This window comes from Pinus tabuliformis, chromosome J, assembly GCF_031772625.1.
Source record: "Pinus tabuliformis cultivar Carrire ecotype Pingquan chromosome J, CPIR1, whole genome shotgun sequence".
Classification (NCBI taxonomy): domain Eukaryota; kingdom Viridiplantae; phylum Streptophyta; class Pinopsida; order Pinales; family Pinaceae; genus Pinus; species Pinus tabuliformis.
The window spans coordinates 1,088,062,428-1,088,088,881 of record NC_142295.1 but is presented as its reverse complement, the minus strand read 5'-3'; the positions used below and the strand labels follow the sequence as shown (position 1 = coordinate 1,088,088,881).

Genomic DNA, 26,454 nt, shown 5'->3' with positions numbered 1-26,454 from the left:
GATACTCATACTACTAGTCAAATTTTTTGTTGGAAGAAGGAACATTCCGAAAATCTCAGAAAAATTAAATCAATGTTTAAAGTGGAAAAGAAAGAAAATGAAAACCTTGATCAATTAGACTTTCCACCCACATATCGAGAGGTAAAAGTCAGATGTCAGAGACTCGACAAGTCAACAGCCCCTGAATAGATGGATGTAGAGATTAAAACAAAGGAAGTTGATATATCAAATGACGACCAACCTAAGCTAGCCCAAATAGGTGACTACTAGTCAGACAAACAAACAACAAAATTCATCAACTTACTAAAAGAGTACCAAGAATTGTTTTCCCATAATTATAAAAGAATCAAGGGACTTGTTAAGGAAATGGGGGAAATGAAAATTGACCTCATTTCATGAGGGAAACCTATAAATAAAATACCATACAAACTTGCACGTAAATATAAACCCATTGTACAAAAAGAGATAGAAGGGATGCTAGTTGTTGGCATCATCTACCCTATCAATAAGTCAGAATAGGAAATTCTCATGGTTGTGGGACAAAAAGGGCACGACCCTACAAGAATGGGAATATGTGTTGATTTTTGTGCACTAAACAAGCTCACACTAACCAATCCATTCCCTACTCCATTCACATATGAAATAATAAATGAAGTAGTGAGCCATGGGTGTTATTCCTTTATAGATGGATTCTCAAGGTACAATCAAGTGCCTATTGTGGAGGAATACTAGGAGAAAACCACATTTGTTACTGAATTTGGGCCTTTTGCATGCACAATAATTCCCTTTGGATTAAAGAATGCACCTGCAGTGTTTTCAAGGATTGTATTCAAATCCTTTCAAGGATACATCTATAATACAATGGAATTATACTTTGATGATTAGACAATATATTCATTATTAAAATATCATATTCAATGGCTACGTTTAATGCTTGAAAGATGCAAACATATTTAGTTATCTTTAAACATCAAAAATGTATTTTTTTCTACACCAATTGGAATATTGCTAGGTTATGTAGTATCCAAGGATGGAATAAAGGTAGAAAGCACGGGGGATTCACTTAGTGAACCTTTGACATATCACATGCATTCATGGCATATTAAATAATACCCTCAATTTGACAACATATTGGAAAATCCATCTAAAAATCACATTATTTAACCCCCTACCAATATGAACCCAATATAGCTCCCCAATTTAAAAAACCCCTATTTCACTAGATATTGTAAGTATCCATTTTTCCATTAGTTTTTTTTATATCCTTTTATATTTTTTCATTAACTTTAAGCTCCATTATATATCACGTGCATTCATGGCATATTAAACAATATCCTCAATTTGACAACATATTGGAAAATCCATCTAAAAATCACATTATTTAACCCCCTACAAATATGAACCCAATATAGCTTCCCAATTTAAAAAACCCCTATTTCACTAGATATTGTAAGTATCCATTTTTTCATTAGCATTTTTTATACTCCTTTATATTTTTTTCATTAACTTTAAGCTCCATTATTTTATATTTGCCAATATAAAAACACTTTACCCGCATATATCTGCCAATATATTATGTCATTCTTTCCTCAATATATATCCCCCAATATGAACCGACATGGTATGATATTGCTCCCCCAGTGAAGCCCCCATGATCAGAAGTTGGACCAACCAACTGACCAACTCGACTGAAAAGACCGGTATTACACATCACGTTGGTGATATCGACCAAAGGAGGTCATTTTACTTGACCAATGGAAAAGTAGAAATACAACAAAAAAGTAAAATTCAAGAGAATCAAATGGATATATTCAACAATCAGGCCCATATGATGGGGCAGTCAAGTCACATTTATAACCCTGAGATGTCGCATTAAAGTTTAAATCTGAATCAACCATCAAATCTAAAAAAATAAGTGAACCATTTGCGTCACAAGAGTTGACAAATATGCAAAATATGAGTGTTATTGTGACGAGACAACTTCAAATGGATCCTGAGGTCAAAATCAATGCAACATTTAATTTGAAAACTATAAACATGAAGATACATGCAACATTGCTTATTAGTTTTCTTGAATTTTCACTAGACAAAGTGGTCGAACTTTCAAAATTTCCAGAGTTTCCAAGTCTGGTTATTTTTTATCCCAAACTACTTGAGTGTTTAAGAACAGAAGAGTTCCAAGAATATTTCAAAATGGATAAGAAGAGAGTGTGTTTTTAGGAACCAAATTTCATTGTAGAACCAAGGACAAAAGCTAAATTTGACCAAGGAACTGCAATATATTTCCAGGTCCAAATCAACAAAATTAGACAAGAAAAAATCAACGATACTTTTTGGGAAATCATGTTGAAACATTCATGAAGTGGGCCAAAATTAATAATGAATGGATCAAGTAGAACAAAATATTACGGACAACAAGCATCTGGGACATTCTCAACACACCATTAGCTGCATATTTAAGTTGGTTGAAGGAAGAAGTCGCCGAGTATACTGTTAGTTGGTACCGTAATGACCTTCTATGGTTAGAAAAACCACTAATTACTTTGTAAAATTCTATTTATAACCTCAACACACCATTAGTTGCATATTTACGTTGGTTGAAGGAAGAAGTCGCTAAGTATATTGTTAGTTGGTACCGTAATGACCTTCTATGGTTAGAAAAACCACTATTTACTTTGTCAAATTCTATTTATAACCTCACCAGTCTACCACACCGTGGAGACAAAATCCCAAAGACAGTCGACATGACTATGTGGATTTGAAAGTTTACTAGTGGGACGACAACAAATAACTCCAAAGGTTTAATCATCAGACAATTTTGGGCCTTGCAAATCAAATGGGCATGCATAATCATCTCCCTATGCCTTAGTCCAACATGAAGACGTTCTGACAAAAAACTGAACATGCTTGAAGCAATTGGGAAAATGGTGTAGACTTGGAGAGTATACAATTGGGCACAAAATGTAGCTGAGATGGTTAAATCCAACTTCCAAGAATGTCAGAATTCAAGTAAGACTATTCAATTCCCATCACTGTTAATTTGGCTAGCAAAAAGACAAGTCTTCCTCGTTGGAGAAACGAGATTCACCAGAAATTCGATCTATTTCGTTTCCATTAATGAATGATTTTAAGATATTTTCACATGGTTCGTTGGAGAAACCATAGTCGGTTGGACCCCGTGAAATATTTAGAAATTGGTTATTAAACCTAAAGTCAATCTCCAATAGATGGCGGGTTCCCTAGCATGTCTAATGTTTGTTGCCCATGATGTCTCTTATTCAATCATGCCATCATTGTTAATTTGGCTAGCAAAAAGACAAGTCTTCCTCGTTGGAGAAACGAGATTCACCAGAAATTCGATCAGTTTCGTTTCCATTAATGAATGATTTTAAGATATTTTCACATGGTTCGTTGGAGAAACCATAGTCGGTTGGACCCCGTGAAATATTTAGAAATTGGTTATTATACCTAAAGTCAATCTCCAATAGATGGCGGGTTCCCTAACATGTCTAATGTTTGTTGCCCCTGATGTCTCTTATTCAATCATGCCTGGATGAAACCAAGGTTTGTTATGTTGACTCCAATGATGTCAACCCCTAGGAACTTCCATATCATTTGACTCTCGACCATATATTTGAAGAACTTGTTTCGGAAACTAATATGGTGTTTCTGATTCAATCACTAGTTAGAGATCCCTAGACGGATGTACTCCTACCATTGGCAGATGCAGAGAATGAAATGTAATGGGAGGCAGAGTTGTATATAGAGCCTTTTAAATTTGACTTATCAGTGCCCCTAGCAGAATCCCCACAAAATCTTATAGGTAGAGAAGAACATAATTCAACTCAGGTCAAAACGCCAACAGTTGGAATAAATTGGCGAGAATTTTTCACATGTATCAAGTTTGAATACCCCTAGGTTCAAGAAAGATTGGATGTTATTGTAAAACAAGTCCTAGAGGACACTCAAACAAAAGGAAAATAAGTGAAGAAGCCAATGAGGTCACAACGGTTTCTTGGGTCATCCATTGGACCCGACATTTTGTGATCCTTAGACTAAACCTCATATATTTTTATTGAGACAGTCAGACACAATTTAATGGACAAGAAATAGGCTCAAATACAACAGCAATTGACTTAGTCGACCACACCAAGCAAAATTCTAGCCCGACGACAGACTTAAGGTCAAATGGGTAGAGCAGGTATGCAAATGGTGCAAGTTCCCAAAATTTTATTTAATGAGGCCCTACTTCCCTATGAAACTTGTGAATCATAGGTGGGATTCTATTGACAATAGGTGGGATTTCTACCCTCTAATCCAAAGAGGGCATTATTCTCCTCGATGGCTTTGGTGCTAAAATTGGTAAGGTTTAATTCAATGTAATAGTCCATAAAGCCAATCTTAATCCTTTATGGATAAAGGATTATTAATCTAACCCATAAATTCAATCGATATAAAGTTATTGGAAAATTTTCATATGGCACTAAAATCTAAGCACTACCTTGAATGCTAGGACATGCACTCATGAGGATAACATTGATTTCCATATCCTCTATTCTTTTGTTGAAAAAAATGTTAATTTTGAGAAATTGAAGATAATTAGTGGATCTTTAACCAACATCTCATTATGTTAAATTTAAAAATAAATATGATCATTAATAAAAACTAATATGCAAAATATTGAAAAGATGAACAAAACAAAGAAAAAAAAAACATTTATATTACTTATGAAAAATGATATATTGAAAATTTATTTACATCTTTCATTTAAAAAATATGTATTTATTTGGGAATTTATTCCAAAAAAATATAAATCAAAGAAAAAACTCATCTTCCAAACCCTAAAATTGTACGTAGATATACTATAAATCCCTATAACTATTACATATTAAATATAAAACTAAAAGAAGTCATCAGATACTTTTTGTAAAAATAAGTGTGAAATTTTTTAAACTAAATATTATACTTAATTTGATAACAATAATACAAAATACTAGAATACTTATTTTAATAAATTTTGGATTTCTCTAAAATTAATGTAAAAAGTTTTGGATAAAATATCATTCATAAGAAATTTATAAAATCCAATAACAATTATATAAAAGACTAGAAAACTTACTTTAATAAACTTGGTATTTCCCATTAAAACTAATCAAACAACCTGATTAATAAAACTAAAAGAAAACAACCTAATAAACACCAATTAATAAAACTAAAAGAAAACAACCTAATCCTCTAAAAAAATCGGTTTAAAAAAATCAATTAATAAAAATAAAAAGTTCTTTAAAATCCATCTTATATGCATATGACACGTATGTTATTAAAATTTAAAGAAACAAAATCAAAGATGAAAAAACACAACATAAAAGAGAGAAAAACAACAAAACAACAGCAACAAAATAATAACCAAAAAAAATGTCCGTACCTTTGAAATATATACACCAATGCAATCTATATACCAACCACTTCGACCATGGAAGCCTACTATCTTCCCTTCTGCCATGGGTAATGAGAAATATGTGCCATCTTCAACTCCGTAAGGACCATATATCTTCACGTTGCTCTCAAAAGTGAGTGACCTCAGATAACTGTTGTAATGTCCACTTATTGATGTGATTCTCTCTTTCGGATAATCCAATTCAATCTTACATATAAAAAGGAAAAATCAAAAATCAGTAATCATTGAATAATATTACAAGTTTGATACAATTACAAAATACATATCAAAAGTATATCATAATTTATAAATAAATAAATGCTATTTTTTTCATATTAATTTTCATATTTTTTTAGTTTAATTTAAATTTCATTTATTTACCTAATGCATTTCTTTTCATATAATTAAAAAAAAAACAACTACCACTTTCATATAATTAAATATATTCTAATATTCTGAATATAACCAATTATATTTATAGATAATAATTTAATAAATATAATTTTTTTAATTAAATATATTCTAATTTTCTAAATATAACCAATTATATTTATAGATAATAATCTAATAAATATAATTTTTTTTTATATTTTTAAATATTTATAATTTGTCTCAGTGATTCGTTTTAAAAGATTTTGTTTTGATTTTCAATTTTTTAATAATTAGAAGTAGTTATTGTGCAACTCAAATCAAAAATAATTTCAAAAATATTTTAAGAACTTAAATATATCTAATTCACTGCTAAGCTTTTGCGATCTATAATAAATTAACCGTAGAAATTATATAAGAGAAATATTTTGCCAAAAATTTATCTTTTGTGATTTCTACCAAAAAAAAATTTATATAAAACCTCTAAATTTCTTATAAAACACAATTTTTAAAATCACAAACATATTAAAACAAACCAAAAAAATTAAATATAAACTTTAAATTCATTTCATACTTTTAAATACATATAAACTTCAAAATTCTAATTAGATCAATACCTTCGCGATATTATTTCCTCGGCTTCCTCCATGCTTCGACCAAACAAAAGCCCCATTCCTTTCATATTCAATGTTGATGGAATCTATCACATTTCCGTGAACTAATATTATTTGGCGAATGCCGGCATACACCCCATCATCCCATGAATCTCCACCTTCGCCTCCCCATGGGCCAACTGATATAGTCTTCGGATTCTGAAAAACCAAATTTCAAACAATTAACTTCCTTATTTCCTAAAATAAACGAATAATATCATAATTATAATAAAATTAATATTATTTTTTTATTTAGATTTTATATAGAAAATAACAAATTGTAAATATGATCAATATTTTTTGTAAAACATTTTTTTTATTAAAATAGATAGATGCTTTCGATTGAGAATTACCTTAACGTTTACTTCAAAGGGAGGCGGAGTCGGAGGCGCAGAGAGTTTGATTGAAATTGAAGTGGCATAAACCTACCTTGAATTCTGAGATTTCAGATGGAAACCGAGCAATATATAGAGAGAGAGAGTGGCTGAATCGGTACATTCAATCTGAAATGCATGGGAATTTTTAAAGAAAAGGCATCTTTCGTGGGAACTATTGGGTAGAGCTCAGACCATTCAAGCGAACAAAAAAAAGCAAAAGAGAAACAGGTGCAGAGATGGGAATGGCATAAAATCCCATCCAAGCCGAAAGAATGGCGACAGAAAGTTATTCTTATTCCACAAATCTTGCCACGAATATCGCCGCATCTTTCAGGGTTGGGTTATTGTTAGTTGGTACCGTAATGAACTTCTATGGTTAGAAAAACCACTAATTACTTTGTAAAATTCTATTTATAACCTCACCAGTCTACCACACCGTGGAGACAAAATCCCAAAGACAGTCGACATGGCTATGTGGATTTGAAAGTTTACTAGTGGGACGACAACAAATAACTCCAAAGGTTTAATCATCAGACAATTTTTGGGCCTTGCAGATCAAATGGGCATGCATCATCATCTCCCTATGCCTTAGTCCAACATGAAGATCTTCTGACAAAAAACTGTACATGCTTGAAGCAATTGGGCAAATGGTGTAGACTTGGAGAGTATACAATTGGTCACAACATGAAGTTGACATGGTTAAATCCAACTTCCAAGAATGTCAGAATTCAGGTAAGACTATTCAGTTCCCATCATTGTTAATTTGGCTAGCAAAAAGACAAGTCTTCCTCGTTGGAGGAACGAAATTCGATCAATTTCGTTTCCATTAATGAATGATTTTAAGATATTTTCACATGGTTCGTTGGAGAAACCACAGTCGGTTGGACCCCGTGAAATATTTAGAAATTGGTTATTAAACCTAAAGTTAATCTCAAATAGATGGCAGGTTCCTTAACATGTCTAATGTTTGTTGCCCATGTTGTCTCTTATTCAATCATGCCTGGATGAAACCAAGGTTTGGTATGTTGACTCCAATGATGTCAACCCCTAGGAACTTCCATATCATTTGACTCTCGACCATATATTTGAAGAACTAATTTGGCAAACTAATATGGTGTTTCTGATTCCATCACTAGTTAGAGATCCCTAGACGGATGTACTCCTACCATTGGCAGATGCAGAGAATGAAATGGAATGGGAGGCAGAGTTGTATATAGAACCTTTTAAATTTGACTTATCAGTGCCCCTAGCAGAATCCCCACAAAATGTTATAGGTAGAGAAGAACATAATTCAACTCAGGTCAAAACGCCAACAGTTGGAATAAATTGGCGAGAAGTTTTCACATGTATCAAGTTTGAATACCCCTAGATTCAAGAAAGATTGGATGTTATTGTAAAACAAGTCCTAGAGGACACTCAAACAAAAGGAAAATAAGTCAAAAAGCAAACAAGGTCACAACAGTTTCTTGGGTCATCCATTGGACCCGACATTTTGTGATCCTTAGACTAAACCACATATATCTTTATTGAGACAGTCAGACACAATTTAATGGACAAGAAATAGGCTCAAATACAACAGCAATTGACTTAGTCGACCACACCAAACAAAATTCTACCCCGACGACAGACTCAAGGTCAAATCGGTAGAGCAGGTAAGCAAAAGGTGCAAGTTCCAAAATTCACCCGTCATCTCTCCACGCCTATTATTGAGGAAGTACATGGAAGGAAAGGGCAGATTATTCAGGATGACACACATCCTATCCAAGTCGACACATAGTGTACTCAAGTTGACACACAAAAAATTCAAGTCGACACAAAAACAAATCCATCGTCCGACACACAATTTCGCCATAAGTCAAAACATAATCCACTCAACAAAACGACACACAAGTATCAACGGACCATACCAATTCGGACAATGCAACTAGAGGTATGTCAGTGAATATTGATCCACAAATGCAATATACACTCAGTGAAATACTCCAGAGCATCAACCAACTGCACCACGAACTTTTACTCTGTCGTCCCAAAAACCTCCAGTAAAAGATATCGCAAGTAGAGTATATGAACTCAAGGATGTGTCAAATCGATAATTATTTTCTTGTCTACAAGATATTGTTCAAGATGCTAAAAATAGGTAGAATAAGAGGTCGATATACAATAATAATCTTAAACATAGAAAGAAACAACAAAGGGAGGTTTGGTTGGAATGCAAGAATCGAGTAGCAGAAAAACTACACATTGATATTTCAGATGGAACTGATGATCCAATTGTTGTAGTCAAATAGCTTGCATAAGAATTGGTTGATCGTGATGAACAAATGAATTCAAAGATAGCTGACCTCTAAAAACAAGTAACAACACATGGCAATCAAGAAATGTTGACCATCATTTAGAATGCATCTAGAGAATTCGCTCAAGCAAAGAAGGAATTGGAACAAACATTGGATAAGGGCACCGCACTAAAATAATCCTTAACAATTGGCTAACCAACTCTTTCTTCCCCTTGAATGTGAAGCCTAATAGTTGTTTCATATAGATTTCTTCTTCATTATCTCCATGTATGATTGTTATCCTTGTATACATCTTCTCTAATTCAAGAAGAAAAGTAGCAACAATAGACTAAATGAATCTAATAGAAGTTAATTTAGTAGAATAAGAAAAAATTTCACCAAAATTAATTCCATCTACCTAGGAATATCTCTTTTCTACTAAGAAATCTTTGTACATATTCATTTTACATTCTCCATTCCACTTCTTATTAAATACCCATTTACTAATAATGGATTTGATTCTAGCCAACAAATGAACTAGATCCAAATACTCATTATTATCCTAGGTAGTCACTCCTTTATCCATGGCCTTATTTTAGTGTTTATCGTCCTTTAAATCCACTACCTCCCTAACAGTTTTGGGATAATCATCGATAATATATGAAGGAAAACTAAAGCAAATTAGATGGAGTATACCCTTTTTTCTTCTTTGTTGAGCTCACCTCCTCAATACTAGAGTATGAGTTTCCTCTTCTTCTAATTCATTTCCTATCATTTATTTAGATTCTTCATCCTTAAACTCAACTTCTATTTTGTCTAGTTCTTTTTCCTTTGGTAGGACTTCCTATTTGGGAATGTCTTTAACCTCTCTAAAGAAAACATTTTGACTATTAACATCATTATAACTAATAGAAATACACCTTTCAACTTTATTATCTAGCTTACTCCTATTTTTGTTTAGCACATGTATATAAGCATCACAACCAAAAACACAGAGAGTGAGGGTGATTGATTTATGTGATAACATGTAGTATCCACTACCTCAACCTAATTGTTCTAAATAGGAACCACTAAGAATGCTTCTTTCTAAGTTACATCAATGTCCTATTCATCCTTTCTATAACCTCAATTTGTTGATATATGTATGGAGCAGTATTCTTCCTTTCTATTCCACACTTCCTATAGAAATCCTTTAAATCATTCTCACAAAACTCTCCACCATTATCTATCATCAACACACTTATTTTTTTTTCCATCCAATTCTCTACAAAATCCTAAATTCCTCGAATTTACTAAAGACCTTATATTTATTTCAAAAATATAAACCCATGTATTCCTTGAGAAATCATCTATAAACGAAACATAGTACACAAATATACCTAATGATGGAACAAGAATAGGTACAAACACATCACTATGTACTAACTCCAAGATTCCCTTTTGTCTTATAGCACCATATGAGAATCTCACCTGATTATCTTTGTCATACATAAAATGTTAACAAAAATCAACCTCTAGTGTGCAATTAGTCATATCTACAACCATACCTTTACCATGTAATCCTTGAAGGCCCTTATCTCCAATATGCCCTATTATTTGATTCCATATAATTTTCTTCTCTCTAGAGACAATAAAGGTTTTGTATTCTTCATTTCCACCCTCGGGGACAACAAAATTATTACACCCATTAGTGAAATTACTACCTATAAGCTTATACAAAGTTCCATTATGAACTCCCTTTAAAAACGTAATTTCTCCTAGAACCACTTTGTAGATTTTCCTTTCAAACATAGTACATACACCTACTTTCATTCATCATGTTTATAGATATCGAGTTTCTATCCAACTTTGGAATGTGAAAAAACCCCATTGAGTGTTCCAACCCTTCCATCCTTGAGCAACAACTTGGATTTTTATCTTCATATGATTCTATATATTGATTCATCTCCATGTAAAATGTCACCTCCATCAAACTATTCATATCCATAAAACTACTCCCTATGAGGATTCATTTCAAAAGAAGCACCCTAATCAATTAGCCATACATCATGATTTGAATTTGTGGTTGAAGAAGCCAAGTACACATCCCCTCCTTCCTCTAAAGAGGAATTCCTTTATATAGAGGTAACACCACAAAATCCCTTTCCTTTACCAACACTTTTATATCTCTAATCCTTCTTATAATTCCCAATTTTTATACATTCCTTCCATTTCCATAAGAAATTTCTCAGAGATTTAGATCTACCTATTGATTTATATCTCTCATTATTTGTGGAGCCTCATTATCTTCATGATTTATAAGTCTTATTTTTAGATGTGTTTGGACCCTTGTTTCTAATGAGGGGTTTGGGGGATGGGGGGCGCTTTCCCCCTACTATTATCGTCGATGGGTCCAAGGGGTGGTGACAAATATTTGGAGCCTCCTTATAGGTGTTCGATAGAAGTGCCCCTCCAGAGAATTTTTTGGAAAATTCTACTTGTAAAATATGGTAATTTCATAGTAAATATTGACTATTCATCATTAGGTCATAGATTTGATGGTAGATTTTATGTTCGAGCCTTTTTCATAAAAGGAAACACTATTTTTATGAAGGGACCATATTGCAATTGTGTATTATTGAGATAGCATTTTAATTGAGAGAGAGGATATTGTGAGAGAGAGGAGAAGGTTGGAGTAGATGTGCTACGGGTTGTAATCCCTTCAATTTGCTAGATCGAATAGAAGGAATGAACACATATTTCTTAGCAGATGTAGCCCAAATTTGGTGAACAATGTATATTAGTGTCTCCTTTGTATTATTTCATTATATGTTTTATTTTTGCATTCGTTTTATTTTTTCTCTCTGTGATTTCAATTCGAACGACTAGTATCATAGCCAAAGGGTTATTTCACTCATAAAACTCATAGGAAATGAAGGTTCCTAGTTCGAGTAGGAGCAATAGCGACAAAGATTTTAGGGTTGATAATTTTACCGGCAAAAACTACGAGCTATGGAAATATTATTTTTATCAAAAAAAACTTCTTGTACAAATGGGAAGAATAGAAAAAAAGCCAGTGACTATGGAAATGAATAATGGGATATTCTTGATAGAAAGGGACTCAAAACAATACAACTATAGCGAGCAACATCAGTGGCTTTAAACATTTTGAAAGAAAGGAAAACATTGGTTCAAATGTATGAAAAACCCTCACCTTCCAACAAGGTATTTATTACGAGGCATTTAATTAATTTAAATATGTTAGAAGGTGGGTCCATTACTAATCACTTCAATGAATTTAAAATGGTCAGCAATCAATTAAATTCTATAGGAGTAAATTTTGGTGATGAGGTTAGGACTTTTTTTATTGTGTGCTCATCACTAAAAAAATATAATGGCTTGGCCATCGCTACGAGTAATTTTATATTTTGTTCAAACACTTTAAAGTTTCATGATGTTGTTGGTGCTATCCCTAGAGATGAAATGTCACAAAAAATCACATGTGAGATGTGAAGAAATGTTTTGACTATAGAGAACAGGGGAATACAAAGGGAGAGAAGAAAGATCCCAAGGAATCATGGAAAGCCTAAGAAGGGAAAATCCAAATATAGAGGAAGAATAGAAAGTTGGCATTATGGGAAGAAATGACACAAGAAAGAATATTGTTGGTCTATAAAATAAGAAAGAAGATCGACAACAAGAGAATAACAAGGCCATCACTACGAGTAATTTTATATTTTGTTCAAACACTTTAAAGTTTCATGATGTTGTTGGTGCTATCCATAGAGATGAAATGTCACAAAAAATCATAAGTGAGATGTGAAGAAATGTTTTGACTATAGAGAACAGGGGAATACAAAGGGAGAGAAGAAAGATCCCAAGGAATCATGTAAAGCCTAAGAAGGGAAAATCCAAATATAGAGGGAGAATAGAATGTTGGCATTATGGGAAGAAATGACACAAGAAGGAATATTGTTGGTCTCTAAAATAAAAAAGAAGATGGACAACAAGAGAATAATAAGAAGAAAATGTAGCAGGTTATGTGTTACAATATAATTTAATCCTTTCAATAGATAACATTATCGCTTCTTGGGTGATAAAATCAAGGGCTTCATTTCATGACACACCCCATAAGAATTATTTTCATTATCATATTCAAGGTGATTTTGGACAGGTTTACTTAGTTGATGGTGAACCATGTAAAATTGTGGGAAAGGGTAAAGTATGGATAAAATTATAAAATGTAAACCAATGTTTTTTGAAATAGACAAGGCACGCTCTTGATTTAAGAAAAAATCTAATTGCAATAGGGAAATTGGGAAGTGAATATTGTATAGTCACATTTACAGGAAATTCTTGGAAGGGCACTAGAGGATTTCTCATAATAGAAAAGGAGAGAAGGTAACTAAATTGCATTTATGTACTAATAATGTTGATATTTATATTGCTTTAGCTTCTATAAGAATGGATACAAAATTATGGAATCATAGGCCTGGGAACATTAGTGAGAATGGGATGCATATTTTCCACTCAAGGAAATTATTTCTAGATTTGAAGCAAGTTGATTTGGAATTTTGTGAGCATTGTATTTATGGAAAAGGAAAATACTTATATTTGTCAAAGTTGGGAAGGAAAGGAAGGGTGAAAAGTTATAGCTTGTGCATGCAGATGTATGGGTACCGACTCAAGTATCTTCTCTTGGTGGCTCTTGTTATTGTGTTGGTTTTATTGATGATGTAACTAGGAAAACTTAGGTTTATTGCATTAAAAACAAATATGATGTCTTTGAATATGAAAATTTTGGTCGATAATGAGACAGGAAATAAGTTGAAGTGTCAGATCACATAATGGAGATCAATATTGCAGGAATGAGTTTGATAGTTATTTTTCATACCATGTGATTGATATATAGAAGATAGTTCTGGGAATACCACAAGAAAATGGTGTGTACAAAAGGATGAATATGACAATCATGGACTATGCAAGGAGTATGAGATTGAATGTAGGATTACCCTTGAGTTATTAGTATATTTTTTTGATATTGTTATTTATTTAATAAATAGAGGGCCTTCAATTTCCTTGGATGGTGGCATTCCATAGGAGGCATGGACATGTAAAAAGGTAAACTCCTCATTTCTGAAAAATTTTGGCTATGAAGCATTTGTCCATATTGATAGAGAAAATAATACAAATCTTGGGGCAAAATCCAAGAAGTGGACCTTTACTAGATATGGATTTAACTATTTTGGCTATAACTTATGGGATTATGAAAACCACAAAATCATTAGGAGTAGAGATATGGTATTCAATGAGAAGGTCTTGTATGAAAAACAGTTACAAAGAAAGAAATAAGAAACAGGAAACATAAAATACACAATGCTCGATGAAATCACAGAAAAAGAAATTCCAAAGGTGCCAAAATACAAAAATGTTCAATAACAAGACAAACAATAGGTACAAAAAACCCCTACAAGTGTTATTTGAATATAAACCAAGTTAAGAATACCCCCTAAATGATACTCTTCATTGTCGTGCCATGTATTGTTGACTGATTCTGGTGAACCATAAAGATCTGAAGAAGCAATGCAAGTAGAAACTAGAATGAAATGGGAGCTAGTCATGACTGAAGAGATGGACTATTTGGCACTTAACCAAACACAAGACTTGGTCCCATTCCTTGTAGGTAAAAGAAAATTGAAAAAACAATGGGTTTAAAGTTTAAAGGAATAAGATGGAGGAAATAAGAGGTATGAGGCCAAACTTGTTTTAAAGGGGTTTTCATAGAAGAAATGTACAGATTTTGATGAAATGTTTTCTCATGTTGTCAAAATGAATTTAATTAGAAATATTTTAATTTTAGTGGAAATAGAATATTTGCATCTTGAGAAGTTATATGTAAATACAACTTTTCTCCATGGAGAATTGGAGGAAGAAATTTATATACAAAAGCACAAGGATACAAGGTCAAAGGGAAGGGAAAAATAGTGTGCAGACTAAAGAAGAGTTTGTATAGTTCAAAAAAAGCACCATGATAACTATATTTGAAGTTTGACAGATTTATGATAGAACAAGGTTATTATACATGTTAGTCTAACCATTCCATTTATTTTAAGAGACTATTTAATCGTAGCTATCACATCTTATTATCATATGTAGATCAAACATGCTTGTTATAAGGTCTAACATGCAGGATATAAATGTGATCAAAAGAAAATTAGCTAATTCATTTTCTATGAAGGATTTAGGTGTTGCAAAGAAAATCCTTGGAACGAGAATAACGAGATACAAGAAAATTCATAAACTAACATTGTATCAGAGTGAATATATAGAAAAGGTGATGGAAATTTAAAATCAAAGATGAAAACCAGTCATTGCACATTTGGCTAGCCATTTCAAATTGACTAAAGAGATGCATTCAAAGACATAAGAGGAAATAGAATACATGTCCAAGGTTCCATATTCATCAATAATTGGAAACTTGGTGTATGTTATGGTGTGCATAAGGCCAAATATTGCACATGCGGTGGAGGTTGTGAGCAAGTGTATGAAATTTCAGGGAAAAAACCATTAGGAGGTAGTAAAAGTGGGTTCTTAGGTACGTGAAAGGTACTACTATTCAATATTATGATTTGAAGGTACAAAAATTGTTCTATAGGGATATGTTTGCTCAAATATGGAAGGTAGTATATGCAATAGGAGAAGTACCACAAACTATATTTTTACTATAGGTGGAAAAATAATAAGTTGGATCTCAAAATTGCAAAGGGTTGTTGCAATTTCAACAATAGAAGGTAGAGTATGTTGCTGCTACAAACTCCAATAAAGATATTATTTGGTTATAAAGATTCATGGAGGAACTAGGAAAGAAGGAGAGTAGTGGGTTGTATAGTGATAATGGAAATTCTATTCATCTTGCACAGACATCAGCGTTTCATTCAAGAGTAATCATATACAACTTAGGTACCATTTCATATAATTAATTTTGGAAGAGGTATAGTTGAAGTTGGAAAAGACATATAGTAGCCAAAATATTGTAGACATGTTAATGAAAGTAGAAATCAAGGAGAAAGTGAGTTTCGACTTAGTTTTAGTTGGTCTTCACGAATGTTGATAAATAGGATAAACTAACCAAGTCCAAAGTTGAAAGCACAGTCAACAAGTGTAGTAGAAATATAGCTATTATAAGTAGTCTCCAAGTGGGAGATTGTTAATTGTGGAGTCTGATTATCTTCTTGATTTTAGAGGTCTTGTTTTTAGTCACATTTGGACACACTAGTTCTTGACAAGGGGTGTAAGGGGGATTTCTTCCCTACTATTCTGACTAGGGGGTTCGAGGGGGAAGTGATAATTGTTTCCCTTAGTGGGAGTTCAGAGGAAACATCCTCGAAGAGACTTTTTTGGAAATAATAAATCTAATGGTAGATGTTATGTTAGGGATTTATTTCCCTTTAAGAAAACCTTATTTTTATGCGAGAACATCTCAACGAATATATGCATGAAGGAATTATTGAATGCATTTGTATGGATGTGTGCTTATGTTCTATTTCATTGAAATTAATATGTAATAATTGAAATGTTGTAATTATTTCTAATGCATGAAATCAATAACGTTACAAGGGCCACTAGATGTTATAATGAAAAGTTTCATGTTAAAGTAGTCACATGAGGATGGACTACAAGAAATCTCCTTTGAGGACACAAATTTATGAAAATAATGATAGTTGAAAAGATGAAAGCTCAACAAGAATGCCACTGTGATGACCCTAGAAAATATAATTGCTATGAATTGTTGAATAATGGATACAATGGATGCATAAAAGTAAAATGGAACTCTCCATAGATGTAAAAACCTTATCTAATGATGTGTTTCTCGAGGATGTATTTAGTAACAAAGGGGATACCTAAGTCTAGAGGTTGAGTATAAAAAGGAAGAGACAATTTAAGAATACATGTGGCTGGAATCATTAGGGTGTGCCAAGGGATGAATTATTTCCTATAGAATCTTTGTGAAGCAAAGAAAATCCATATAGATAAGCGTTGTACTATGATTGCAAAATTATTTTCGAATACATGATTACATTTCATAATTGAGAAGTCACATGGATAGGAATATATGAAGAATAAAGAAATGAATTGAATACCCAGAGAATATATGAAGAATAAAGAAATGAATTGAGTACCCAAAAATAAGAACACTAGGAGATGGTTCATTCTAAAGCAAAAAGCAATGAAATACCAATGATAACTAAAATGAAATAAATCTTAAGAACAAAATAATATGACAAGTCTAATAGACATATTTCAAAACACAAGAAGAGAAATGAGAGCTAGAGGATGTGATGTGGGAAGCATACTTGTAGATATTTCGAAAATCTGGAGGCTTTGTTTGTGAAGGTAGAGTTCTTATAGGCACAACTCTGAGACTTCCTATCTAGCCTGTAATGGGTCCATGGAAGGGAAGTGGGACAAACTTAGGGATTGTAAAGCAAAGAAGGGGGTATAATTCCTTGGGTTGTGTAGGGTAATGAGAATGAGAGATTAATGGTTGGAATTGTTAGGGTCATTAAACTATGAAATTGTTGAGTTGTTTTTACATATAATTTATGTATATTTGTACATAGTGTACCAAGGACAATTCAAGAATAATGAAAGTGGAATGTAATACCCAAAACTTGATTCTCAAGTTGTAATAAGTTCATGTGCATATCAGTTATAGCATAGTGACCTAGCTTGATGTTGATACAGAGTGTCCATAATATTTTGGGCCAAAAATCCTACACTAATAAAATGTTGAATAGCCTAATTATGTAATTTTACGTAATTTTTTTTATCAATAAAATGCATCATGGTTGCAAATCAAGTTAGAATAGAGTATGGAAAAGGTAGTAGGACTCCACATGAGAAAAAGAGGGATAAGGTTTTAATAGAAGTCACTAAGAAAAAGAAATAATATAATATCCCCAAGTCTTGTGTCATAATTCATATATTATTTCCTAAGTTCATAAGTATAGGAATGAGTTCCCAAGTCACAGGCATATGATCCTTGATGACAACTTTCCAATAGAGAGATGCATATTTAAAGCATGGAAATATTGAAAATACATTCATTTTCATTATTATTCATTTCCTTTATAGTCTAGGTATGGTGTGCCTTATCTTATAAAGGAATGAGGCCCTACTTCCCTATGAAACTTGTGAATCATAGGTGGGATTGTATTGAAAATACTCCTTCCATTTATTAGGGGAAGGTTGGAGCACTGGAGGGGGAATTGCGTCAATATGAATAACCAAAATGTGTCATAATTCATATATTATTTCCCAAGTTCATAAGTATAGGAATGAGTTCCCAAGTCACGGGGATATGATCCTTGATGACAACTTTCCAATAGAGAGATACATATTTAAAGCATGGAAATAGTGAAAAATACATTCATTTTCATTGTTATTCCTTTCCTTTATAGTCTAGCTATGGTGTGCCTTATCTTATAAAGGAATGAGGCCCTATTTTCCTATGAAACTTGTCAATCATAGGTGGGATTCTATTGCATTACTCCTTCCATTTATTAGGGGAATGTTGGAGCATTGGAGGGGGGAATTGGGTCAATACGAATAACCAAAATGTGAGGCTTGGAGGGAACCTAAAGAGTCCATTATTCTAGTTATAGTTCCTAGAGCCACAACTCTAAGACATCTTAGTTGGTCTATGTTAGATCCCTAGATGTGAAGTTGGACAAATTGAGGGACTTTGACGTAGAGAAGTGGTTACAATTCCTTGAGTTATGTAGCTTGATTGGAATGAGAGTGTAGTTGGAATTGTTATTAGAGTTTTATACCATATCCTAGGCATTGCTTGTATTGACTATGAGACTCAGTTGGATTAGATAGTGATTTCCATTATGGAATCGTAGTCCCAACTCTCAGGTGACCTACTATTGATAGGGCTAGAGTAACAAGGTTTATGGATAGATGGAATGTTGAAGCTCTATAGCTAATTAGTGTCATTTGCACAAGATAAGTGTTAGAAATATGGTTCCATGTGCTTAATGTTGTGTTACATCTTCTCTGTGTGTGTGTTTTATATGTGCTTATGCATGTTGATATTGTTGCTCTTGTTATTTTATGTGTTTAATATAATGATAGTATACATCATATTGCATTATAGGGAATCATTATGGTATCGAGGGTACCCTAGTGAAGGAATTATACCTAGTAGAGTGGCCACAATGTGAAATTGAGGTATTAAAGTATAGAATCTAGTTGTAAGAGCCTCGAGAAAAGTGAAATTTGTATAATTAATGGTATAAAAGTTGTTAATTTATGGAAACTATGAGCTAAGTTGAAATAATTTTGAAATATACAATTTGTATAAAGTTGGAATTATGGCTCATATAGGAGTATATGCACATTACAAACTTTACCATTCTTTGGTATTTTCCCTAATAAAAGGTAAATGGTTGGTTGGGTAATCTAGTAATACATCAATGCCATTGAGTCAATCTTCTTACTACTTGATGTTAGTGGTTCACCCTCAAAAGTCAAATCAACCACCATGGAGTGTTTCTCATCTTCCAAAGCTGATAATTGGGCTTACTGACTATCAAACTTAGAAATTTTCCTCTCTTTGGAAAATCACTCACCTATTAACATTATCTACCTCACTTGATGATTTTTCTCTTAGCATTCAAAATTATTAAATTTAATTATGTTTTGGGATATGTGCTTACTATACTTCCATTCTTGACTACAACATGAAACACTCAACATTCTCATGGTTAAATTCTACCACTTTTGCGCTAATTTCGCATTCCCTAATTTTTTTGTTCCTCCTTCCTTGATATTTTTCTCTCCTTTTCCAAATTATTTTTCATGACTTAGCTCATATAAAGCCAATATGACAAGAAAAAACTATGTTTTCTCATCTCTAGAGTGTTGCATAATGTCAAAATCCATGAAGAACAACTTGGAATTTTTTAAACTTAATTTTGTATGCATTGGGACTTTGAGGCTATTATTTTAGTTTTAATGAAAATTAGTAGGTCAGTGTGTGAAAAATTATGAAGAAAACCTCGATAAATGTGTTTCCAACACTGAAAAAGGATGTTAACCTTCTTGTTACTACAAGTTGTTTATTTCCAAAGAAAATATATTTCTCACAGTTGCACTAATTGAGGAGTTACTAGACATGAAGGGAATCAAAATCAAAATAAAACAAATGCATTTTGAATCTGGGTGGCAATGCCACAAAAATAGGAATAGATTTTCGTGTCCAAAAGCCGAAGAAATATTTCAACATTATCCCAAGATTTCAACCTTGTCCCAATATTTCAACCTTGTCCCAAGATTTCCTAAAAGTGATTTAAGCTAGCAAAACATAGATAGGATTATATATGCTAGTCTATTTTTAAATAGTTTCATCTTGCATTTGCATACTCAATTACATTTTATATTGAAGAATAATAATTAGTATGTTTTGAATTTGGTCCATGGCTACAAGGTTCACACTTTCAATGGAAGATATTCTAATTGGGCCCTTTTTACCTTTGGATTTTCGCACATCTATCGGAATATAAATATAATGAAGGATGTATTAATTTTAAATGTAACAAATAGGAGCTAAGAAAACTTAAAATTCTGAAATGAAATTTAAAAAAACTTCCTGAGAGAAAGTCCCTATCATCAAATAATCTATTTCTCCTTGAAACAAAAAACTCTACCAAACATATAGATACACAATTTTATCCATTAGAAACAAAAAATTGATGTGCAAGGGACCACTCTAACTAAGATATTTGACTTAATATCATTTTTTAACACAAAGAATCACCTTTCCTTGTTATCTCCTATTTTTTCACTTTCACTGTTACCTTTTACAAAAAAACACACCCTTTTATTAATTTAGAAAATGATATTTCTACCCTCTAATCCAAAGAGGCCATTATTCTCTAATCCAAAGAGGGCATTATTCTCCTCAATGGCTTTGGTGCTAAAATTGGTAGGGTTTAATTCAATATTATAGCCCATAAAGCCAATCTTAATCCTTTATGGATAAAAAATTATGCTAATCTAACCCATAAATTCAATCTATATAAAGTTATTGGAAAATTTTCATATGGCACTAAAATCTAAGCACTACCTCCAATGCTAGGACATGTGCAAGGGATCACTCTAACTAAGATATTTGACTTAATATCATTTTTTAATACAAAGAATCACTTTTCCTTGTTATTTTTTCACTTTCACTGTTACCTTTAAACACACCCTTTTATTAATTTAGAAAATGATACTTCTACCCTCTAATCCAAAGAGGGCATTATTCTCCTCAATGGCTTTGGTGCTAAAATTGGTAAGGTTTAATTCAATATTATAGCCCATAAAGCCAATCTTAATCCTTTATGGATAAAAGATTATGCTAATCTAACCCATAAATTCAATCCATATAAAGTTGTTGGAAAATTTTCATATGGTACTAAAATCTAAGCACTACCTCCAATGCTAGGACATGCACTCATGAGGATAACATTGATTTCCATATCCTCTATTCTTTTGTTGAAAAAAATGCTAATTTTGAGAAATTGAAGATAATTAGTGGATCTTTAACCAACATCTCATTATGTTAAATTTAAAAATAAACATGATCATTAATAAAAACTAATATGTAAAATATTGAAAGTTTAAATTTAAAAAAAAACAATCATTTTATATACTTATGAAAAATGATATATTGAAAATTTATTTAAAATTTTCATTTAAAAAATATGTATTTATTTGTGAATTTATTCAAAAAAATATAAATCAAAGAAAAAACTCATCTTCCAAACCCTAAAATTGTACGAAGATATACTATAAATCCCTGTAACTATTACATATTAAATATAAAGCTAAAAGAAGTCATCAGATACTTTTTGTAAAAATAAGTGTGAAATATTTTAAACTAAATATTATATTTAATTTGATAACAATAATACAAAATAATAGAATACTTATTTTAATAAATTTTGGATTTCTCTAACATTAATGTAAAAAGTTTTGGATAAAAAATCATTCATAAGAAATTTATAAAATCCAATAACAATTATATAAAAGACTAGAAAACTTACTTTAATAAACTTCGTGTTTCCCATTAAAACTAATCAAACAACCTGATTAATAAAACTAAATGAAAACAACCTAATCCTTGAAAAAAATCGGTTTAAAAAAATCAATTAATAAAAACAAAAAGTTCTTTAAAATCCATCCTATATGCATATGACACGTACGTTATTAAAATTTAAAAAAAAAAATGTCCGTACCTTTGAGATTGCTGGAGCTTGCAAATTTGAAATATATACCCCAATGCAATCTATATACCAACCACTTCGACCATGGAAGCCTACTATCTTCCCTTCTGCCATGGGTAATGAGAAATATGTGCCATCTTCAACTCCGTAAGGACCATATATCTTCACGTTGCTCTCAAAAGTGAGTGACCTCAAATAACCGTCGTGATGTCCACTTATTGATGTGATTCTCTCCTTGGGATAATCCAATTCAATCTTACACATAAAAAGAAAAAATAAAAAATCAGTAATCATTGAATAATGGTACAAGTTTAACATAATTACAAAATACATATCAAAAGTATATCATAATTTATAAATAAATAAATGTTATTTTTTTCATATTAATTTTCATATATTTTTAGTTTAATTTAAATTTCATTTATTTACCTAATGCATTTCTTTTCATATAATTAAAAAAAAAAAAACCACCACTTTCATATAATTAAATACATTCTAATTTTCTAAATATAACTAATTATATTTATAGATAATAATTTAATAAATATATATATATATATATTTTTTAAATATTTATAATTTCTCTCAATGATTCGTTTTAAAAGATTTTGTTTTGATTTTAAATTTTTTAATAATTAAAAATAGTTATTGTGTAATTCAAATCAAAAATAATTTCAAAAATATTTTAAGAACTTAAATATATCTAATTTACTGCTAGAAATTATATAAGAGAAATATTTTGGCCAAAAATTTATCTTTTGTGATTTCTACCAAATTTTTTTTTACATAAAACCTCTAAATTTCTTATAAAACACAATTTTTCAAATCACAAACATATTAAAACAAACCAAAAAAATTAAATATAAACTTTAAATTCATTTCATACTTTTAAATACATATAAACTTCAAAATTCTAATTAGATCAATACCTTCTCGATATTATTTCCTCCGCTTCCTCCATGCTTCGACCAAACAAAAGCCCCATTCCTTTCATATTCAATGTTGATGGAATCTATCACATTTCCGTGAACTAATATTATTTGGCGAATGCCGGCATACACCCCATCATCCCATGAATCTCCACCTTCGCCTCCCCATGGGCCAACTGATATAGTCATCGGATTCTGAAAAACCAAATTTCAAATAATTAACTTCCTTATTTCCTAAAATAGACGAATAATATCATAATTATAATAAAATTAATATTAATTTTTTATTTAGATTTTATATAGAAAATAACAAATCGTAAATATGATCAATATTTTTTGTAAAACATTTTTTTATTAAAATAGATAGATGCTTTCGATTGAGAATTACCTTAACGTTTACTTCAAAGGGAGGCGGAGTCAGAGGCGCAGAGAGTTTGATTGAAATTGAAGTGGCATAAACCTACCTTGAATTCTGAGATTTCAGGTGGAAACCGAGCAATATATAGAGAGAGAGAGTGGCTGAATCGGTACATTCAATCTGAAACGCATGGGAATTTTCGTGGGAACTATTGGGTAGAATTCAGACCATTCAAGCGAACAAAAAAGGGCAAAAGAGAAACAGGTGCAGAGATGGGAATGGCATAAAATCCCATCTTATTCTTATTCCACAAATCTTTGCACGAATATCGTCGCATCTTTCAGGGTTGGGATGGTTTGTTATCACATCCCAACAGAGTACAGACACAATATCACAGGTTGGATGGTATAGAATCTCATCTCAACAGACACAATGGCGGTATCAAAGTTAAATTCTTATTCCATAAATCTTCTTTGTGGGCTGCCATAGTTTACCCACGCAAGCACCGTGACGAAAGGCACAGGACGTAAGTTTGTGGGCGTCACAAAAGAAGCCCAATACAATGTTTAGATGTAAAAAAACTATGTACTGTAGAATTTGAAATATTCTGGAGAAATTTTTTATTTTTGATTTTAAAGTTTTATTTTGATTTATCTGGACTCATGACAATGTGTTTACAACCGCACTAACAGTTAGGGCAAACCTTCAAGCGCCCATAGTTGCATTCACAGTTAACGGCAAAGCTGCACACAACCCGTCTTCCTCCGTAACATCTGCAAATGGTGGAAACCAGCTACCCACACCCTCCTTGCGTGACTGAAGTCACGGCCTATCATCGTCCTCTGTTCGTGTGCAACTAAAATTCGAGGAAGCGCCGAAAGGTACCGTCTTGATGCCAGTTTATTAATTTCCTATTTCACATATTCCGGGTTCATATAGTGTGCTATTTTCTTGATATGCCACAAATTCTTAAAATAGATTGCAGCAGGGCAAATTTCAGTCATAAGAGTTTTCTCTTGGCAGTGCATATAGTGTTTTTTGTTTTTTCTGTAATGGCGTATTCGTTTTCCCCGTGTTTTTTTTTAATTACTGGATTTGAAATTGTATCTATGATATTTCCGCTGAACTGCGCGTTTGTTAAGGTGCGTGGCCAATGCAGTATTGAGGGTATGTACTGACGACAGTCTGTGGGAGGACTCACGTTGGTCAGCGTATCCCACTGCAGCAGAGACTAGATAATCTGTGGGAAGCTGTGCAACCCTTATACACGAACGTTCATCGACATTCAGAAATAAATTAGACTATATTCTTATTAAAAAAAAAACAGGGTCAGAATGCGGTGGAACAGGGAAATATTTTCGTAAAGACCAGGTTCTAACTTCTGGTCATGACTCTGCAACAGAGAATTAAGCTAGTTCTTTCAAAGACCCTGAATGTGAGGACTCAGGCCTAAACCCTGTGGCTCGACGTAACAGAATTAAACACAGAGGGATTAACCCGTTTCCGGTTGGACGAGATTCCAAACCCCAACTGTAATCAAACCCAACAAATATCAACGGAGATAATTCCATCTAAAAGCACATCAAGAAATAGCGAATAAGAATACCGTCCGGTAACCGAGACGATTTACCAAACCAAACCCTCTACATAATAGCATAACCAGAAGCACATAAACAAAATAATAGTTGATAAGCCAGTAACGTACGACAGCATCACATAATTTTGGAAAACGTTCTCTGTGTAACATAACCCAGGAAGAGTAACTCAAGGTAATACAAAATCGACCATTTTATTACACATTAACAAGATCGACCATTTTATTACACATTAACAAGCTTTAGAGCGTAAATGTCTTTCAGTGCCAAGATTAGAACAGAGAATCGACTTACAGAAGGTAGCTATTACAATTACAAAGTTGGCTAGTGTGGCTCAAAATATCAGAGGTGAAATCCCCTCAAATTTAACAAGCTTCTTAAAACAAAAAAACAAAAGACATGATTCAGGCCTCCGGACCGAAGCCAGAGGGTCAGTGCCTCTTCATAAGCATACACTTAAACATTTTCCAAAATATGAACATTTGCCCAAGAGGACGGCTAGACTACGCAGGAAGGGTGAACCATCTCCTTCCGCGAAGGAAACAAGAAAAAACTACAGCATGTTGTAAGACAAACCAGGGCGGAAACCCTCATACCCAGTGGAAAACCTCGGAGTCATCTCTGTTCCTCGAAGGCACCGCTCCCATCTGGTAGCAAACTCGAAAACGAGAGCAAGGTGTACCTACGAGCAAACCACCACAAATAGATTAAGTATTCGAAGATTTCCTTAGAGAAGAGCTTAGTCTGCTATGGAGAAAGGTTAAAACATGGTTGCAGGAAAGAAAAACAAAAACAGGAAAACTAACCAGCAGCTAACTTACCCGGAATGCCAACTCTGGCAGTGAGGACAAGGATTGGCACTTCGAGCGCCTTTCAAAAACCTCAATAGAGCTCTGGTTCGAAGCTGGAATGAGACCACGGTAGGCAGCAGCAGACCAAGCAGGAGTCACGAGCACTGACGGAAGAATGAAACCTCGATACGACGCCAAGGGTATTGAAAGTTGAAGGAACCAACCCTGGCCGTTGGATCGCTCAACAGGCCTCGATACCGTCGATACAAGAGGAATCCCGCGGCGGTAGCTGGGGCTGGTCAGGGCTGGGAAAGCCATATTTCCTACGCTATAGGGTATTGAATGCTTTGACAGTGACCGTGACAGTGGAGGATTCAAAAATGTAAATACATGAGCATGGCTTACCATAAAGGAAA

The 26,454-nt window shown here is 32.8% G+C and overlaps 1 protein-coding gene across 1 annotated transcript in view; it reads right to left on the bottom strand.

The window, feature by feature from the left end:
• Window positions 1-23,484, bottom strand: part of LOC149230801 (jacalin-related lectin 3-like) — a 95,637-nt gene extending 72,153 nt beyond the window's left edge. Inside the window, exons 1-4 of the mRNA XM_089379059.1 lie at window positions 23,295-23,484; window positions 22,378-22,620; window positions 6,424-6,618; window positions 5,426-5,644 (exon numbers count right to left, since the gene is read on the bottom strand). Coding sequence (XP_089235185.1) covers window positions 5,426-5,644; window positions 6,424-6,618; window positions 22,378-22,620; window positions 23,295-23,483 — 846 coding nt within the window. The 5' untranslated portion in view covers window position 23,484. The remainder of the gene's footprint in view (window positions 1-5,425; window positions 5,645-6,423; window positions 6,619-22,377; window positions 22,621-23,294) is intronic.
• Between the last annotated feature and the right edge of the window lie 2,970 nt (window positions 23,485-26,454).